General features: G+C 40.0%; 1 protein-coding gene across 32 annotated transcripts in view; it reads right to left on the reverse strand.

Annotated features, from left to right (window-relative positions):
- LOC311439702 (uncharacterized protein) overlaps positions 1-14222 on the reverse strand; it is a 238835-nt gene extending 224613 nt beyond the window's left edge. For 24 of the 32 annotated variants that reach the window (XR_014694903.1, XR_014694904.1, XR_014694922.1 and 21 more), the window contains exon 1: positions 14074-14222. Coding sequence is in view for 7 of the 32 variants with exons in the window: in XM_084525721.1 (XP_084381847.1) it covers positions 14074-14103 (30 nt within the window). In the remaining 25 variants the exon portion in view is untranslated. Of the gene's footprint in view, positions 1-13956; positions 14042-14073 lie in introns of those variants that run through there. The other 8 variants (XR_014694913.1, XR_014694919.1, XR_014694909.1 and 5 more) reach the window with 7 other exon arrangements.
- Positions 14223-20557: the final 6335 nt, after the last annotated feature.

A 20557-nucleotide genomic window follows, 5' to 3' on the forward strand; every position in this document is an offset into this window, starting at 1 on the left:
GTTTGTTTTGTTTTTTTTTTTTTAAAAAAAAAAAAGGCTCAGTGAAAGCATGTCTTACATTCAGCAGCCTGACTCAGGCAGCTATTTCTCAGCCTACCAACATGGGCCTCTCATTCCGTAAGGTATTTAAGCACACGATTATCATTATTTTCAAGCCAAATACAATGAAAGCAGTGGGGTAGTATCTGCCCTTAATGTTAGGCTTTCCTTTGATGAAAGCAAGGCTAGATAACCCATCCACGGGGCGCATATTACTCCAGTGAAATATCTGCATGCTTTCAGGTTTCTTTGTTCATTCCCTAACACCAGATTTATGAAGATCGATCATATTTTCCCTCTAGTAAAACCTACCTTGAGCCCACACTGATCATGACATTCAGCTTGAAATTCAGTGATCACATTCACCTCTGCCTGTTCCATTCCCTCCTAACATTGGAGAAGTACTCATTTCAAGCTTACTGACAAATCTGCCCATAAAACATACAGCAAAAAGTTTCAAATCTGATGCTTTGGGAAACTGTCCCATTTTGTAAAATGTTTTTAGAACACTGCCTTATCCCATTTCATGATGGTTATGGTAATTTAAGAGTCATTTTACACACAAGTTATGATTTCACCCTTGCACACAGGGCTGTGGCTAGAAAAGGCAAGCCAGGGTTTACAAGGGATATAATATTTTTCTTTTCCTTCACCATTTGTGGGAAAAGATGGACAGCTCTGGAGCCTTGCAGATATTACATGTCTGAAAGGCAATAGGTATCTCACATGAGAGAATCAGTTCTCCACTCAGCTCAGGATCAGGGAGAAATTAACTGCTGCTGGTTTGCATAGTGCCTTGAAACAAGGTATTAGCTATTACTTGACATTCATACAAAGACAAAATGAGAGTCAATCTTCTTAGACACCATATTAATTTGGTTCTTTTGTGTATTTCAGCAACAGATAAGACATGCTCAAAATTTCATCCTTTACTGAGCCACTTTTCCTTGTTCCCTGCTAAAGGATTTTCTCCTCACTCAAGATGAATTTAAGCCTCACCTCAGGGGTAGCCCCATCTTCAAGGGGCAAGGAAGAGGAAAAAATGGAGAGACAGGCAAGAAAAATTTGGCAGATGGCACCTCTAAGGAAATCAGTAAAAGCAGTGCTTCACTTCCTTTCCAGTTCCACTCTTATATCCTAGTTATCTAACTTGAATCACAACTAACTTTACAAGTAGTTAGAAAAAAAAAAAGTAAGCTAAGGTCTGCATCAGTATTTCTGCTATTGTACTGGGTAGCAAAGTTCACAAGCTCCCATGGCTATACATGAGATTCTAGAAGAAGCAATCTCACTTTCCAATGTATTCCTCACCATCCAAAGCCTAAAGCCAATATTCAAATTTTGTACTCCAGATTTACAGAGAAGATACCACTAACCCCAGAAACAGTTGCTTCATTAGAAGCCAAGTGAAAGCTGCCATGCCAGCCATTTGACAACTAATTAATCCCTTCCCAGTTTGAAGGAGTGAAAAGGGTTTCCTGACTAGACCAAGGTACTCTGTAAAATACATAAAAGGCAGGTGAGTTAAGCTGAAGCAGTCTTGACAGGAACCTCCTCAATGCTGCCACTAGAAGAAATGGAGTGAGAGAGAGCATACTAGTAGCAAAACATTAACTAGGGGATCAAAACCTAAGCGCATTTTCTTAATGTAAGGGTCTCTTCAACTTGTTGGCATGGAAATATTTTGGAAAAAAGTTTTCTTAGCCTCATATCCATGTCTTATAAAGGAAACTGGAGGACGGATTTCAAGTTATGACAGGAAACACTGCCAAAATAATAAAAATGAATAGAGAAAGAAGCATTCATGCTGAAAAGGATTTGGTTTTGCAACACTAGCCACAAGACAAGTAATTTGGTCAGTGGTAACAAATGAAAGCTGCATTCTCAGACCATCCAGGTGAAAGATCCCTCCTGAGTTCCCACATGATGTATCCTACACTCTTCAGAGGAAACGACATTCATTAACAAAGCATGCAAGCTCATCTATAACTTCGGCTATTTTCCTGTGGAAGGCACAAAAGCTCCTGAATACTGTACTAAGTGCTAACAAAACAGAGGGCACAGTTTCAAGTTTTCAGATTCTACATCCATCTTCCCAGCTCATTTAATTAAACAAAAGAGTTACAGCAGAAGCTGGCTGTCAAGACCTGGATGATTTATTTGTTACTGCATTAGCTTGCGGGCAAAAGTTTGGCTCTAGCCTTGTCCTTAGCAAATCTGGATTCAGTTCTTATAATGCCATGAGAGCACTATACAGCCTTAAGCAATTCCTCTTCTCCAACCTCTTGTTGGTAGACTGGAGTTATACTGCTGCTTCCTACAAGGGAGAATATCCACTCTGGAAGTTGTCATGCCTACTGTTGTATGCTGACCTGAATTCACTGGTGGAAAAGACTGGGTAGAAGTGCAAACTGAAAGAAGAACAGTTAGTCCATCATACAGCAATAGCTATTCATACAGCAAGTCCATTAAGTACCCTGGGAGCACTCTAGTGCTCTGAGTCATTTGGGTCAGCTGCACAGAGCAGCTGTGGCCTGCCCACAGAGCTCTGCAGGGGCATCTGTGTCCCCAGAGATGCATTGCTCAGGAGCCAGGTTTCACCCTGTTACCCCACTGTGCAAGGAGCAGACCCAGAAACAAGCTCATTTTGTCTAGTGTACAGGTCTTCAGGCACACGTTTTGACAGCAGCTGAGAAAGCAGGTCAGAGAACTGTTGATAAATACGAGAACTGGACTGTCATGTCCAGACCACTGAAGACCACAAGCACATCCCAAGTGTGAAAGTAGCCTCAGCTGTGGTTTTAACATTGGTGGCCATCATGGGATGGCAAGACTACTCCACCATCACCTGTCTCTCAGTGGCCAGCAAAAAGAAATAATAAGGGCAGAAGTAATTCAGGAAAGGGAAGCTCCAGGTCATAGTGCCTCACAAAGCCACCAATGTTGCAGGCAGGTTGTCCTCGAAGCTGGCTTTAGCTCGCCAAGGGTTAACCGATGGCTTACTATTCGGTCACATTGAACTTGCTTCACAAGTTTCTCACTAAATACTTACACAGCATGAAAATGATTTAAACACATGGAAAGAGTTCATTTTATACCTAAGCCAAAATGATGCACCAAAAAAAAAAAAAAAAACCACAAACACAAGATAGGAAAGCCTCAACACTAATGAGCAAGAACTATGTGTGAGACAGAGGCAAGTTAAACCTGTAATAGCTGCTAATGAGCCAATCAGTTGCACAATTATTTACCATTATTAAAAGAGGACAGTCACTATAGCAACAGAAACATCTACCAGTTTTGATTTCTCCAAGACACAGGATTACTCTTGGGAATGTGCACTGTGGACTGACAAGCTATCAGAGCTTTCCACAGGTTCTAAGAAATACTCATTTTTCATTGAAGCAAGTTCTGCTGCACCCTAGTCCCTTATTTTGACTGAAAACTTCCCACCATGACACCTCAAAACATGGGGGAGTTGCTACCAAGAGTAATAAGACCGTACCAGGACTTGTGGTACCTTTGGGACCAATTCCCAGGTTGGAGCAGTTTATATCATTTTTCAGTGCTCAGGCTCTGCTGTTCTCATTTCAGTTCCACTTCCCTCCAGATCACCTCAGGGGTCAGGGCTACCCCTTTCCCTGATACATGCATCCAGTTACCACCCTCTCCTAAGGATTGAAACAGTTGCTTTTGCTTTTAAACAAGATCATTTCCCAATTCAGTTCATTATGCAACACCAGGGAAGAGCAATACAGTCAAGGAGCAGAAAAAAAATTGGTAGAAAAAGCAGCAACATCAAATGAAATGCCAGTGTATTTTTTATGGAAAAGTAAATTTTTACAAAACAAGCAATGCAGACAGGAGAGTGCCTGCAAGAACTGTGTTTCTGTCCCTGTCTGCATGGTTGTCCCATCTCTGTGGTCCACAGGGAGCCAGAGGATGCAAGTCTGACCATATTATTTTATTGGCCAAGTCTATCCCAGAAAAACAAGTTGGTTCTCACATCAGGTCAGCTAGGTCTTAGAATCTCCCTGAGGCCACACATTGACATGTGGCGCAAGGGACTCTGGACCACAGCAAGAAACAAACCTGAAGTCATATCAAATAAAGTCTAATAAAGTCATGCCCTAATGCCTACCTGCAGGCACCTGAAATTACAAATACACTTTAGGTCACAATGACACTGTTTCAAACTCATTGACCATTGATAATAACCAAGGTGCTTACCATTTCACAGTTGTGACAATTTTGAGTACAGAAGCACAGTGATATTTTGGAGTACTACAATAGCAAAGATCTACAGTAGTCTCCAAACAGATAGCAGATACTTTCTATTTGCAGAAAGCTCAGTGGACAATATGGGAGCCAAGAGATTTCAATTCTTATTTCTGAAGGTACTGGGACAAAGTTTGTTTTAGCATTATTAGAAAATTAAACTTATGTTAAGACACTTCCTCAAGAACAGCAAAATTAATGTGACCTTATTTTGTGCATTTGCCTAGAAATACCTTATCTGAAGATTGCAGGAACATAAAATACCCTAAGGAAACTGAATATTTTAAAAGTATTAGAAAATAAGTCAAGGAGCAATGCAGACTTTGCAAAGATTCTTAGGATCAGCATAGTTAAGAATAATCAGCAGTAAAACAATTAGCAACTAAACTCCATGCTGGTCATTGAAACAAACAGTATTTCAAAGGAAAAAAAAAAAAAAAAAAAACAAACACCTGAGGAATTACATCTCTAAGATAAGACATAAAGAGTAGTTCCCCACTTATTTCCCCTACTTTGGTTCTAAGAAGTCTCAATTAGGTTGATCCTTAGAAATTACAAATAACTGGTCATTTCATCAGGTTAGAAATATCATTAGCTATTATTTCTGATGATGATCATGCTCTACCATTCAGGAAAAAGAACAGAGTGCCAAAAAAGTGAGACATTTATGAACCTCAAAAGTATTCATGTTAAAAATGAATGCATATCCTCAAAATTTTTATGCCCTCCAACTCTGCCCCAAAACAATTTAACTGAGGATAGAGGACAGAAAAAACAGTTCCTCCTATCACAGAAAAAGTGACAAGATGACTTCTTAAAAGCTTGCATTTAAACTTCTTTAGCTTTCTCCAGAATCTATCCAGTAATTAAACAATGGCATAGAAGAAAGCTACCTGTGCCTATACTGAGCTCCTAATATGTCAGCTATACACCGAGCTATACTGCTGACTCAAAAAAAAAAAAACACACAACTGAAGAGACATTATAAGCTCTAGATCACAAACCCAAGCATGGTTCTACTTATTCCTTCATAATTCCTCCCTGCTTGCCTCAGTTGCCTGCCTGATGGGGTAATATTAGTGCCTTGCAGATTCTTCTAGCAACCTGCTGCTGTTTCCACTGAAGAGGAAAAGACAACAGAAAAGGTCAGCAGACCCTTCCTCCCTTCAGGACAGCCCACTGGTCCTTTCAGGGCTTGGGTGGAAGCCCTGCATACACCTGGAGGTAAGCCCTCCTTACACCTGGAGAAGGGAGGGAGGAGCCCAGGTGACCAAGGGGATCAAATCAATGAGTCATTTGGAGGTCTTGGAGACAAGCAAGGAAGCACCACACTAAGTATATCTAGAGGACCCATTTAGAGAGTTGTAAGTAGAAATCACTGGGATGCAGGACATCAGAACAAGATTGCCTGCTGCACCAGAGCAGATCCTCCAATATGCAAAAAAAAAAAAAAAAAAAAAAAATCAGTGCTAGTCATCCACAGAAACAGGCAGATCCCAAACAACAAGATACAGATGTCTTTGAAACATTTTTATTTCCTTGTACTCCTGAAGTCATAATGCTGGGGGCCATACACTACCATAGACCAATATTATTTGGGCTGACAATACTGCATGGTAGGTTCATAAATCCACAGTACAGCTTCAAAGTTAGCAACATAGCTCTGGAGGCACCTCTCATAACATGAAAGATGAGACTTTCACCCTCCAGGATGTTATAAACATTGTACAGCACCGATCTGACACAGGAACATTTTGTCAACTACTCTACAAGGACAGGCTTCTCTTGTTCGTGTTTTAAATGATTTTGCCGCACCGTACCTGACTCAGTTTTCCCCACACAGTTTTTCTTTCCCTTCAAATCTGAAGATGTATTTTTTATAACAAGATGCTTTTCACTTAAATGTCCTTTTCCTTTGTACAATATTTTCTGTGCAGATGTATGTCAGTCCCCATCTGTCTCCTGCTGGGAAACGCAGGATGTGCCTTCCCACATGCAGCCCAAAGGCTGAGCCACAAGCTTGCTCATCTTTCTGTTTGTGACAGCTCCAGTCTCATGTTGAGAAAAACACCTAGGAAGAAAAGCAGCTTCCATAACCTCTGCTTTACAGACTCCCAGGGTCTCCTGTGCCACACAGACGCCATCCTATCCCCACAGCTTGCTCAGTAACCACATTAGTAAGGAGCTACCTTTGAATCAGTTCTTGGAATTGGGATATATTGCTTCAGGACTTGTAAACTCTGCCTAACGTCTAGCTGTGTAGCCTTCTTTGTTGTGATGAGAAAGAGGGAAAGAATCTTGGGGGATTTCTAAGGGATTTTCAGGCTTAGGAGACAAAGCATTCCTTTTTAGGCAGATGGATGTTGAGGTTATATTTCTTCCAGAAATTAAAAGAAATTAATTGAGGGTTAAAAATAGCAAGAAACCATTCCTACCTCAAGAAGTTTTCAGCTGAAAAATAGAAGGTGGGAGACTGCTCACGGCAAATGATTACCACCAGCAGTACACAAGCATTCACCTGGACCTCTGCTAGAGTCAGGATACAATGCTAGATGGACCCCAGCCATGGACATTATGCCCTAATCCATAGCACAACAGGTCTGGTGCAGCTCAGTGAAGTTAGCTAGAACTCATCCATCTGAAAAAAAACCTAACATGGACAGAGTAGACATCACTTTACCAGCTGAGAGTACTGAGGAGCTTCTACAAGTTGATGCTGTCCAAAATGTTTTCCAACAGCATTTCATCTTGGAATATTAGGTGACCAAGGTTGGGATACTGAAGTACAGTCCCCCTCCTCTGAAGGGCTGAAGTACAGCTCCTCCAGGGAGGAGCAATAAAGCCAAAAACATCCCTGTCCATCCGTCCTTCTCACTGGACACCTGCAGTAGCTCTACTGGTCAGATGGCTGAAAACGATGCATCTCCCTGGAGCAGGATTTTACACATACATACTATCAATGCAAGTTGAATGCAACCCCTTCATTCAGACCACTTATAACCCCTTCAGACTCAGGACTGTGAGGCTGTATGACTAAAGGCCAGTCTTAGTGATCACAGTCTCATCAGGGATCAGAGGAAGCTCAGTAACATCAGTGAGAGAGTACAGATTCAGCTGCTCCAAAGAAAGGAAAAAAAAAAAAAAAAAAACAGAACAGCATCCTTGAGTGTAACACCCCCTAAAAAATAAGCCAGGGAAAGAAGCTGTCCCTTGAAAGCCTTGCAGACTAAAATTATTGCTAAAAACTGTGGGAATGTGCAAAAATTATTATTTAGTGTTGAGGTGAAGGGCTCTGGAATCCACCCAGAAGAGGGGTTACGAGCAGATGTGCTACAACAGAAGCTTAAAGTGGGGCTTTGTATCTTATAAAACATTATAGAAACCCATAGAAAATAACCTCAGGTTGTTCTGTGAGCAGTAGAGCTTACTGGAATTCCTTTGGGTAAGAAAACTCTAGCAGAAAAACACAGCCTGACTTTAACTGGAATGTAGCCAAAATGGAAAAGTAAATAAAATAATCAAGTGTCACAGTCCCACTTAAATCACCAGGGGTATGAAAATACTTGTTTTGTAGAAGCACTGTTGTACACATTGGTCTAGGCTTTCAGAGTTATTTACGCCAACCCCTTCTTATATGCAATCAAGTAATAATTAAGTCTCAGTGCTCTGCGCACAATGTAAGTGCCTTACAATTTTCTGTGAGCATAATTAAAATTATTTATAGACAAGAATGACAGCTGTGGATATGAATGCAATGCTTCAGTATTAAGTTTAATATCAGCAGGCAGGAGGGTAATTAGTTAATGGGCATGCAGAGTTTTTTATTTTGTTTTAAAGGGCAGAAGCATTAATTATTTCTATTTGAAATTGCTTTAATACATATTCCTCCCTGAGTAAATCTGAAGATTTGTTTCAGCTTAGGTACTGTTTTATATAATTGAAATTCAGGTTTAAAGTTAGCTGTCACCCAGGGAATTGGTAATAACTATCATCCTACAGTTTTTAACTTGCGAAGTAAATCTCTTACTCCTGAGGAGTAACTCAAAGGCACTAGTGATGCTGAAGTTATCTTTAAAGACTCTTGTTTGCCTAGTTCACTGTTCTCCTATGCAGATCTTTAAGGTGCTTCTGATCATCCTATGAGTATTCATTCACACTGTTTCACACACACTACAGGACTTTTGCTCACAGCAATTTACAGGATGGACCAAGTTCAGAGGAAGGTCACTCCAAAAAAAGCTTCATGTAGGAACATTAAAAAAAGAGCAGTAAAGCTTCAGACAGGTCATGAAGTGACAATAAGGAAGTTAAGCTCTTTCCAATTTTAGCATTATGAAGTCTTTCTATATCATGCAGGCAATATAAGCTTGACAGGATCCATGTCTTGTTTCGGAAGCTTTCATAAAAGCCATACACAAAAATAACATGGTGACAGTACAGGGCCAGCAGTCTTTCCAGATAGGCACTAACAGGAAACCCTCCCATGAGTATTGATACTGCGCCTCTTCAGGCAAGAGCAGGACTGATGACATTATGATCTTGGAGTAACTCTAAATATCATTATTTCAAGCTTGTTTCTTGGTGTCCCCAGTGAACAGCAGTTAGGTTAACTCAGTCTTTACTCAGTAGCAGAGCTGTGCCCATCACCCAACAGCATCTCATTGCTCTGTGCATACACAAAGCCTCTGAGTTGTAATGTTTCCACACATCAGGACTGAGCCCAGCAAATAAGAGTTCTGATGCTGCAGAGATCATGTGCAGCAGGAACTGGTGCTCAAAAACTGAAATCCCAAGGACAGAACTCCTGCTCTTTGCCAAGGACCACTGTTAACACAAGGCAATTCTTAAAAATGAGCCTCAGAGAGGCACCATCCCCACCAAGCCATGAGCTTTATTTGAAAACAGCCCAGTTTACTGCTAAGATCCACTCTACCCCCCCCCTTTTTTTTTTTAAAAAAAAAAAAAAAAAGACCAAGTTGATGCTGATGTCAACATCCATAGCCAGATCTGGAGCACAAAATTGCACTTTTTCAGCATTCAGTTGTAGAAGGCACCTTCAGAAGTCTTCACTACAGAAGACTGACTGTAATGTCAGTCAGCTGCCAGAGGAAAGCATTTCCATCAGCAGAGCAGAGTTGTTCAAGACAAGCTCTTACATCTATTATTGACATTTTGCATTAATGGCTGTCTGCTTTATACATATATACCAACTGAAGGTTTCATCTTCTGCTTCAGCTATTGAGCATTTCCTATGTTACTTCCCATGCAGGCGTCTAGTAAGTTGTATTACACAGATACTGATTCATACTTGCTAAAGACTTAACCGTCGTCATTTAATTGTGTGTACTAATTAAAATACAGTATGCTGAGAGAGGTGACAGAGTAAACAACACTAGATTGAAAGCTTCTAAGCAATTCATCATATTGCTAAAATATGCAGACATGTTTCTCAACACCAGAGCATCTTTCCTAATTTACAAGTGAATTAAGCATTGCTGTATGTCTGTGACTCTAAGATAATTGCAAGACACTTTTCCTGGATTCTTGTGTTTTCAATTTGCAATTGCTGCAAGAAGTTTAATGGCAGCTGTAATTCTTTGTGCCTCCCCAGACATCCCTAAGGGGCAGGCCACAATACCAGTTTCTCAGAAAGTAAACCATTACAGTACTTGCCTGTTATAAAGATCAAAACATAGAATAAACGTGAAAAAGAATGTGATCAAGAACTCTTTCACCAAGAAAGATTTCCTTCAGGATGTTACTCAGAAAGGCAGAGTTTTTCAATGAAAGCCTTGGCCAGGCAGCAAGGACTACTTCACGATGATTACTTCCTTAAAAATTAAGAATCCCCTCCAATTATCTGCTCATTGTAGATTAGACTGAAAAGCGGCATACTAGGTTGTTTAATGCTAAATCACATTTAGTTCACCACAGACAGGTATGTGAATTCCCTGTGAAGTGGGTTAGAATAAGGAAAGATAAGCTTTTTATAACATTCAATTGGCCAATTTTTCATGCTAAAGGTAGGAAAGCTTACCCCAACAACAGCTAAATGAATGTGAATGTTTTTTTTTGTTTGCTTAAAGTTCTACCCGTAAGAACAAATATTCTTCAGCAGCTGTTTCCCAGTCTCCAGAAGGGAAAGTATGGGAAAATAATTTGTGATATTTATGACAGATTATGATTAGAAAACAGCAGACGCAAGAGTGCAAGTTCTGGATACTGAGCAGTTGCACATCTGTGGCAAACCCATGTAACTAGGATCAAAGTGTAGTCACCACTAACCAATATTGAGGTTGAGGTAAATGAACAGGTTCATCAGAAGCCAGCCAACATGAGAAACGTTTAACCCAGCAGAACCTTAAGAGTCCAGACAAATTTTGAATTGAAGGCTTGCATCAGCTCATCTGTGCAAGAACTAAGCTTGTGGGTAGGATTCACCTGCACTTTCTGCCCACAGAAACTTTGGGGACACTGTTGGACCTACCAGTCACAGGGAACTCATGAAGTGGCTATCACTGGGGCCTCACATCATCAGGGCCCCAGTAAAAAGCTTATCTTCCTTGTTGTGAAGCAACCTACAGAGCTTGGAGATTGCAGAAGCTACATAGCATACACTATTAATTACTTCCATTTCTCTATCAGGAAGATCAGTGATTTATTAAAAGACCTACACAAGGCAAGGAATTTAGTTCAACCCTCCTGCAGATCAGGAAAAAAAATTAGTGACTTTTACTGACATGTACACAACCTGTGATTCTAAATGAAGGATTTTTAGCCTGGTATAGTTTAGGTAATGAATGAGAACCAAACATAGCTCTCACTGCTGGAGTCATTTCAAAGTGCAGCCATATTTTAGTGAAGAAATCTCGATAGAAACACAGAAAAGTCTGAGACCACATTAAACAAATCCTTGCCAGAGGGAGATAAGCTAAAACATTTTTTAAAGGAATATTCAATTAAGCACATGTTCAGAAGTCACACTTGACATGAATGGAAGAGTTTTGTTTTGTTTTGTTTTTTCCATGCAGTAGAATTGTTTATTTACAGACAGGGTGAAACAAATTACCTTTAGCAAGTTAAAATCAACCCTTTCAGAAAAAAATGCAAGATGTTTAATGCAATAGCATAAGATTTAAATAGTACTATCCCACACAATAAAGAACAGGACACCCAAGCTTGCCACATTTTATTTTTAGATAACATGCTCTTAAACTCACTACTTTCTACTCATTTTAACCACCTGTAGCTCCCAACTACATCCCTGCAAAATACTCACAAAATGTAGCTATTCCCTGCATGAGACTTACAGCACATCTGCACATAACAGACATCTCAGAAAAACACACACACAAAAATAAACAGGTATTGCAATATAGCTTCAATAAACCAGGAGCAAGAGGTGCAGATGCATGCTGTGCAGAAAGAGGAGAGAGCTCCAGGTGTGCTTCTCCACACCTAGACAGCACGAGGTCTGGGAAGATTTTTCTCTCCCAGCAGCTCTGCAAGCTGCTGCTTGTCAATATCTAAATACCTGCCAACCTTCCTGTTCAAAACCAAGAGCCATATTCACACTCATCCACTTCATACAACACCCTTGTTCATAAGCATTGCTGAGTATTGCCCTATTTGCTCAGATTTGCTGGCTGAATAAGGTCTTCAACCAAGCAAAGAATTACTCACACAGCAGTGTTTGTTAGAAACAAACCAAAAAACACATTATTCAAGCTGAGCTCTCCCATTCAGTCAGCCTACCACTCCCCAACACCTCATTTTTCCTATTTAGCCTAGCACAGCATTTCTCTGAGAACAGGCATAAGGCTGACATTTTATGTGATTAACTGATTTAGTTATTTTCAAGGCCACTCCTACATGAAAAGCACAGCCCTACCACACACACACAGAGCCTTATTTCCCCATTGCATTGTCCTTTGGGGAAGGCCTGCTCCCCACTGGGTAACTCTCTCCATTTATCACAGCCTGCAGAGAGCCCTGTTACAGGGCTTGGCTGTATGCTGCAGCACCCCACTGACTGCTCTGCAGGTTACAGAGGAGTGCAAGAGTGTAATAAATTATGCCCAGTGTTCAACATATCTCCTTTCCTCCATTAATCACCTGAATATTCAACACGCACAAGTTTTTGAAAGATGTCTATATTACATTTCATTGAAGTACAACCTGAACGCAAGTTTTGACTCCTGATATTACATAGTTAATCAAAATCCACAGGCTACTGCTATGACTAGCTTGTTGATAAAGGTTTTATTTGCTTATGAATTAATGATTCATGAATCCACCAACAAGAAAAAAAATGTTATTTAGTATACAGGAGAAAAATTGTGTATTTTGTGCTGCTCTCTCTATCACACAATGGACATCCTATCGTTAATTAAGTTGTGCTCATTGAGCTCTACCTTCGCTTTTTGACAAGTAGTTTATTACATTCTCTGTTATCCAGGACCTACAGAGCTTGGCCTAGTCCGTGTCACAGCCACCGCTCTGAAATTACAACGTCTGTCTGCCAAGTTCAGCAGCCAGCATATAACAACTCAGTCTGCAGCTCAGAGTTCATCCTGCACCATTTTATCCCTTCCAAAAAAAGGGCCTACAATCACAGCTGAAGTGTGAATAAAAACAAGAAACACTAAAGACAGAAGCAAGGCTTGCATCCCTGATTAGCAGTACTTCTGCAGCTCTCATCAGTCCTCAGGTAAAACAGGTATCTAGCACAGACTCCGTAACAGTTTATTTCCCTTCCTGAAAGAATAAAAGGATGCAGGACAACTGGAGGATTCTGTGACATTCCTGACACAGGTTTTGTTGATAGTTTGATTCCATGCCTTTTCTAAACAATGTATCTAAAAGAAATCTCCCTTCCAGGAGCACTGATGCGCTACCCTAACATAAAGATCTGAAAAAGCTGAAATTGTATGTTCATCTGTATTGCCTTGAGTAACATCCACATCCCCTTACCAATGAGGTATTTTACTGAGGCTCAGCACTATATCAATGAGTATATCTTACTGGGGTAAAATGTCTCCAGGAGAAAACCTAGGACTCCCTCACATCACTGGCAGTTTTAGTCCCTATTGTGGGGCAATACAGAGAGGCAGACAGTAACTCTACAGGAATATAATTACATTTTACGTAGAGCACCTGGAAATAACTAGGTCTTAGTTGCAGCATCTTTGCTACGTTAAGAAATAAGCAAAAAACCTCAATGCTTGCTTTGATGCATCTACATTTCAGGCCTGCTAGAGCTCTAATAGGTAGTAAAATCTCTTGTGAGAGAGTTAGCCCAGCACACACAGCCCAAAGAAAGCAGGGCTCAAAATAGAGCAATACAGCCTACAAGTTAAGTCAGCTTCTGAAGAAAATGTTATAGTAATTAGGGAAGAAACAAACCAGGCCTGTATTTAACAAGGTAGGAAACACGCATATATAGAACCTTACACATTAATCTTTTGAGACTAGGTAAAGAGATTCCTAAACTCATCCTTTGAGTGGATTTCAACAGCAAAATCTAATTGCTAGTTTCCCTCTAGACTAAACATGACCTACCCGCAGCTCTCCACCATCACTTAGTTAAGACACAATGCTTGCATCTCAGGAATTCAACATTCCACAGCTGTAACTTACACACATCTTCAGAAGTCTGTAGCTGCAAAAACCCTTCAGGCTTATAATATTTTCAGGTAAATTCCACCCACATCACCATTTTAATTTCACCCCACCAAGGCATTGTAAAGCACTTACATTTAACCAGACCTTGTCCAAAGAGCACATTCTTCTCCTAACAGCCCAAATGAAAATACAGTCATCTTCCACAGTCTAAAAAAAGCTTCTGCTTCTTCCTTCAGATTTTATCCTCTGTGGTGTACTGGCTTGTTAAGCTAGGAACTTGGCTTCACCTGGAGTATGTGTGTGTGTATGTCATTTTGCAGGTGAGAACAATGAACTAATCTGAGACCAAGGCACACCAACAGTGGGAAGTGCATAATGTAATGTTGATAAAACATGAGTGGTTTTTACAGGAGAAATATTTTATGTGTCCTTGTAAGTCTTCCAAAGACAACATTAGTATTTCTACAGATTTTCCTGTGCTTCAGACTTAAGTAAACCATAAGGATATCTGCACTTTTAATTTACCTGTCCTGAAGTTATAAACACATTTGGAAATGATTCAGTTTCTTTAGGACTCTGTATCCATGAACGCATGCCCCCACCTGCTTTCAGTTGGATCTCAGATTAAACCTCAAGTCCCCCAACTGTGAGAATGATGACATGTTTTTTTCTTGGTATCCACTAAAATATTTTCTTTTATTTATGCTTTCTTTCTATATAGTAAAAAATAGAACAAGCATTTCAATATCAGACAATTTGGTTTTGCTTAGGATCAATCTCCATGTTTTACATGCAGATCTTTTCACAGAAATCAAACACTAAAACTCTCAAAATGTTGTTAGCAATCTTTTCTCTCCTGGGCTCTACCCACCAACTCTCTTTTTCAGTTATCTTCCCCTTGAAGCTTTCCCTATGCTTCCAGAGAAATGTTCTTTAATCTCTCTTTTTTCAGCTTCATGCTTTTTTCCTTGTGCTTACCTAAGAGAGTAGTTAAATATTTCACCTTTGTCTCATAGTCAGAATTAATTGTTTTATGTTCCACTCAGAATATTTTCTTTGATTAATTAAAACACACATGCAGGAAGTTATACAGTAATTTTATTGCTGTTTTCTACTAAATAGCATTTTGTGTTCTGGATATTATCTGGCAAATGTGAAGTTCACTTAAGAACTACAAAACAAAATTGAAAATTAATATAAACTGGTTAATATTGTAGCAAAACTAACAGCAATGCCATCAGTTATAAGAATAGTCATGACACACAATGCATTACTTAAGACAAGTGGCTTTTTTGGGGTCTGTTTTTACTGCTGCAGAATTCAAATATGGTGCATTGCTTTGATGACATGATAGAAATGCATCAGCTTGCTTGCACACTGCCTGAGCTGATGTAGATAATTTAACATTCAACAGAGAAACTTAAATGCACAGCAGACCCTTGTGCATTGTTATTCCAGGTGCAGCAGATCAAACCATTAATAACAGACCTCAGCATACCTGAGCCTTGCAGCATCTGAAATACAGCTGAAGACTCATATCTTTCATGTTGAGACTGCTTCTAGGGAAAAACTTATTATAAAGCAGAAGGTATATTTCATGCATTGGTGATAATGATCACTTTAGCCAACGTGGGCAAACAGATGTCTTCTTCCTGTTGAATGTAGATAGGACCGATATCCATCACCTTTAAATGGGGCTTCTGCAGTGCCTCAGTTGTAAATGCCACAGCTATCAGCAAGTGTTTTAAGCACAACAGTGCAACAAAACCAAATCTCTGTGCATGTGCATCCTTTCCCATGTTTCATGCCTCAGAAAGGGACTAGATTCAATGTATGTATAGTTCACCCTCTGCCTGGTCTTGATCTCCCAAGGTCTGCATGGAGTCACATCTGCTCCTGTGGCTTCACAGATCAGCTTTCTGGATCCAGCCTGCTGAATCCAGAGCTGTTCATTCTGGTCATTGACAGTCTTTTTGTACGCCTTGAAACTCACCTCTGGATAAGGAAATTTTTACCATAAAGCCCATCACAGAGCCTGATTTTGGCTGTAGAGCCCATACATCTTTTAAACTACAAGGCTGATCCCCAGAAAGGAGGCAAAAGCAACAATTAAGCCAAGATTAGTATAAACCAAATGCCCACATACTAAGAGATCATATGTCCAAGCAAACTGAGACCATATGTATGGACACCCAGCTAATTGATTCCCAGTGTTCTGAATAAGCATATATTAAACTCAATGCACCTGGAATTTCATGCCTGAATTGCAACAGTTAAAGTCTCTTTTGTTTAATCCTTTGGTGGCACTTGCCACAGCTGCAGTTAAAGTGACACCAGGATCAATTTGATGCTTTAATGGGCAAATCTTCAGTCACCATCCTGTCCACACTATTTTTCTACGTAGTACCTGAAACAATTTCTTTTTTATTTCCCCAGTAAAGTGTGAAATCCTTTTCAAAAGTAATTAGCACATTGTGCAGCAAGTAGGAATTAGTACAGCATTAAACATCACAAAAAAAAAACGAGCAGTCCACAGAGGAATGGATTTTGAAACAAATCACCTAAATCTTCATAAGTGCTTGAGCCCAAAGAGTCAGGAAACTGTAACAGAGATTCAGTGCGAGCTCCCATTAACGTATTAAGTCATGTTTAGGAATCTAACATAATTAAATTAAAAGCAAAGATTATCTTTCTCTGCTATGAAATAATAATAAATAGCCTGTAGTGACAAAGATACACAGCCTAACTCTCCTATACCTGTAATTTTCCCCTTGTGAGAGATGAAGAGAGTTCAGAAGAACTTCCAACAGCTGCAAACAGAGGACATAGAAACTTGCATTTCTCCACCTTTCTAATAGAGGGATCATCATCTGGGTTTGAAGAGATGAATTCCAACATCTCAGGAAAGCTGCACAAGCAACTGGCTGGTGCTGAGCAAGCAGAAATATTGTCAGAAGTGTTTCATCATTAATTATGCCACGGACAAGAAAGCTGTGTGTTTGATGTTTGGTGTTTGACTAACAATGAGATGAAGTTTTAGTGTGGGGGAAAAAAGGAAAGAGGGAAGGAAGGATTGATTTCCCTTCCTCTCATTCTGCCTAGTTATTTCATTGTGTCTCTGTTTCTAGAAACATCATCATTTTGTTGTGCAAATGTCACTTTTTAATTAACTTGCTGTTCCTGTGAAACACCAGAGTAAAATGCTTATTTGACTATTTCCTTCTCATCCCTTTAAACTTAAAATAGTTCAAAAACTTCCCATTCTTTCCAGATACTACAGGCAGCTTTAAATATTTTAAAGATCATCTGGTTTCACCCCCTGCCATGGGCAGGGACACCTCCCACCACACCAGGTTGCTCAAAGCCCCATCAAGCCTAGCCTTGAACACCTCTAGGGATGGGGCATCCACAGCTTCTGTGGGCAGCCTGTGCCAGGGCCTCACCACCCTCTGAGTGAAGAATTTATTCCTTTTATCTAATCTAAATCTACCCTCTTTTAGTTTAAAGTCATTGTCCCTTGTCCTATCACTACACTCCTTTGTAAAAAGTCCCTTCCCAGCTTTTCTGTAGCCCCCTTTAGGTACTGGCTCCATTCTCCACCCAGCCAATATTTGTGCTTGGGATTGTCCCAACCCATGTGAAGAACCTTGTGCTTGGCTTTGTTGAACTTCAGGATGTTCGCACTGGCCCAGCTCTCAAGCCTGTGAAGGTCCCTTTGGATCTCTTCCCTCCAGCGTATTGACCGCACCACACAGCTTGGTGTCAGCGGCAAACTTGCTGAGGATGCACTCAATCTCATTGTCCATGTCACCAACAAATGTCAAACAGTGCTGGTCCGAGTACTGACCCCTGAGGAATGCCACTTGTCACTGGTGTCTACTTGCACAATTGTGTTGACCGTAACTATTTGAGCACGACCATCCAGCCAATTCCTTACCCAATGAGCGTTCCATGCAACAAATCCACATCTCTCCAATTTCAAGACAAGGAAAGAAAAGCAGGTCTAGAGGCAAGAGTACAAGATATTCCTGTGGGTCCATCGAGCATAAAAACTACCTACAGAGCAGGTCCAGGTCCATTCAGGATGCAGGTCATAGACAGGCACATCTACAGACAAGGACTGACAGCCCTGGGCTGATCTGAAATGACAGGGGTGAAAAAGGTCCCAGGGAAGGCTGGGCAAAAACACTAAGGGCTATTAATGCCCTCAGGGCCCTGACAGTATGACCTGTCCCTTCTTTTAAAAGGTGATATTTGTAAACATAATTGCCAATATAAAGGTCAACAACAAATTACCTTCAATTTTACGATCTCAGTAGCTTCTGGAAATTCCCATCAAATACTTGCTGGGCTGATTTTTTTTTTTTTTCACATTTTATTATTTCATATGTATTGGTAGACAATTACCTTCAGTACCAGATTAGAGAATCTACCTAATGGCTCACAAAAGTAGGGAGTCTTCATCTCTCATCATTAGCACTCATTTAGTTCACCAGCTGACTGAATTATTGCTCATAAGTACTTTTGGATTGATTAGCTCTTACAGCATATTTTGAGCTGTTCAAATCAATGTACATTAATTTGGGGATCTTAAATTGTAAGACATCGCAGTATTGGGCACACACAGAAATTATTTATTCTATCATCTTTTATATTCTTTGCATCATTTTCATGAATACTTCTGATGCCTAGTTGCCTATTCCAAAGTATCCCTGTCCCATTAGACAGATAATTAAGGCACAATTAGATCACTGACACCTCTACAGTTTTCTCTCAGAACTGGATGGTCAATCCAAATTATGCTAATTTTTGTTTTCCTGCTTTACATTAGTTTTTCAAACAAAAAGTATTTCTTCATTATTCACTATTTTTAAAAATCCTATTTAGAGCCTGACATTGATAGCATGATCCACCCAAGGGCTGTTTTTTTTTGTTTGTTTTTTCTGATTTTCTTAATAACAAGCTGGGTTTACTAGAAGTAACAAATAGAAACAATTATATTTTTAAGCCTAAAATGACAGAAAACCAACTTGAAATCTGCAGGAATCTAGTAGTAATATAAGCTTTTTTGAAAAATGATTTCAAAATACACCCTTCAGACCTAGTACAAAACTGAATGCATTTCAACCTGGAGATGAAAGCCCATGATTTTTGACAGAAGTTTTCCCAAGATTTTGCCATTTCCATCACGCCACAATGAGTGATTCTGAACATCTCACTTCTTTTTGTAGCAGCCTCCAGCAGTGGAAACCAACAAGACACAATCTGTTCAGTCACATCTTCAAAGCACACATCATAAATGAATATGCAGTACTGCCTCTACACGTGGAACAAGTTGAAATATTTAGTATTAACTAGCATTGAGGGTATTCAAGCAGATTTCACCAAAGCTACGACCAAACTGCAACACAGAACCCAAATATTCCCAGTCCAAATTCTCATTCCAAAGTTTACATGCAATGTGTCTTTAATAATTGTCCCACTGCCTCCTTAAATAATTGCTCCATAATGCCTGCTAATGCCCCCAGCTGGGACTAGGTCTCACAGACCAAGGTACTAACACAAGCAACATTTTTTTCTATGTGCAGACACTGTCTGCAGTGTAGACAAGGTGGTCCTGGGGTGAATAAGGTCTCTAAGTATTGCCAAATTTAAAAATTGAAAGTATGGTCCTTGGACAAATTTACCCAGCACAAAATCAAAAGGATGTGTGAAATTTAAGGCACATTACCCACAGCAGATGATGGGTGGGAAACGTGCCATTGAAAGTTAATTGTTTAAAAAATTAATTGAAGCCTTCATTAACATATGAAATTGAAGACTTACAAGTTCCAGTGACTGTAGTGGCTCAGCAGTGAGGAAATCAAATATTTCATATATGTAAAGAAGGAATGACTCTTCCTTCTTGCCAGCTGCTGGTATTCTTAAATCCCACCAGGTCCTGCCAGTGCTCTCTTGGGGTCTGCGATAAACTTCAGCAGTTTAAATATTAGCCAAGTGGGATGTTCAAAGCCACATAAGGGACTAGTAGGTCCAAAATTCATTAATTTTAGAAGGAACTGAGTGCTACAAAACCTTTGGGAACATAAGCATTTTACCCTCATTTCCATGCCTAAGATTTCTTTTCAAGGAAAGCTTTTAGTGAGAACTGCTAGTGGGAAAGCACTGATTTACAGCTATTGCTGGAGAGAACTGATCACTACAAACAATGGCCACATGAATTTTCTTTGTGCTTTCTAGTTACTCATGGGTGCTATTTGTAGAGGTGATTTTTCCTCTGGGCTCTCTGTTGCAGGTGGTAGCTGTAAGGAGGAGCAATGAAGGATATGTGCTGCAAGAAGCTATGACATAGAAGTTTTAAAGCACTTGCCTATGACAAACAGAAGGATTCCATTGCTGAGGGCTACCGACTCTCTAACACAGCAGTTTATCACTTCTGGCCATTCTCTCCCTCTGCTTACTTCCACCAGGTGAAGTGCTATCAGAAATGAAGCAGATGACAGCACAAGCTCACACAAATATTTTTGTTACTGATGGACCAAGACACCTCTGGCTTCAGATGTTTACCCTAAACATTCAAAAAGCAGGGGTGTTCAAACCTCAGATTTTATTTCAA

Source organism: Aythya ferina, assembly GCF_964211825.1.
Source record: "Aythya ferina genome assembly, chromosome: 7".
NCBI lineage: Eukaryota > Metazoa > Chordata > Aves > Anseriformes > Anatidae > Aythya > Aythya ferina.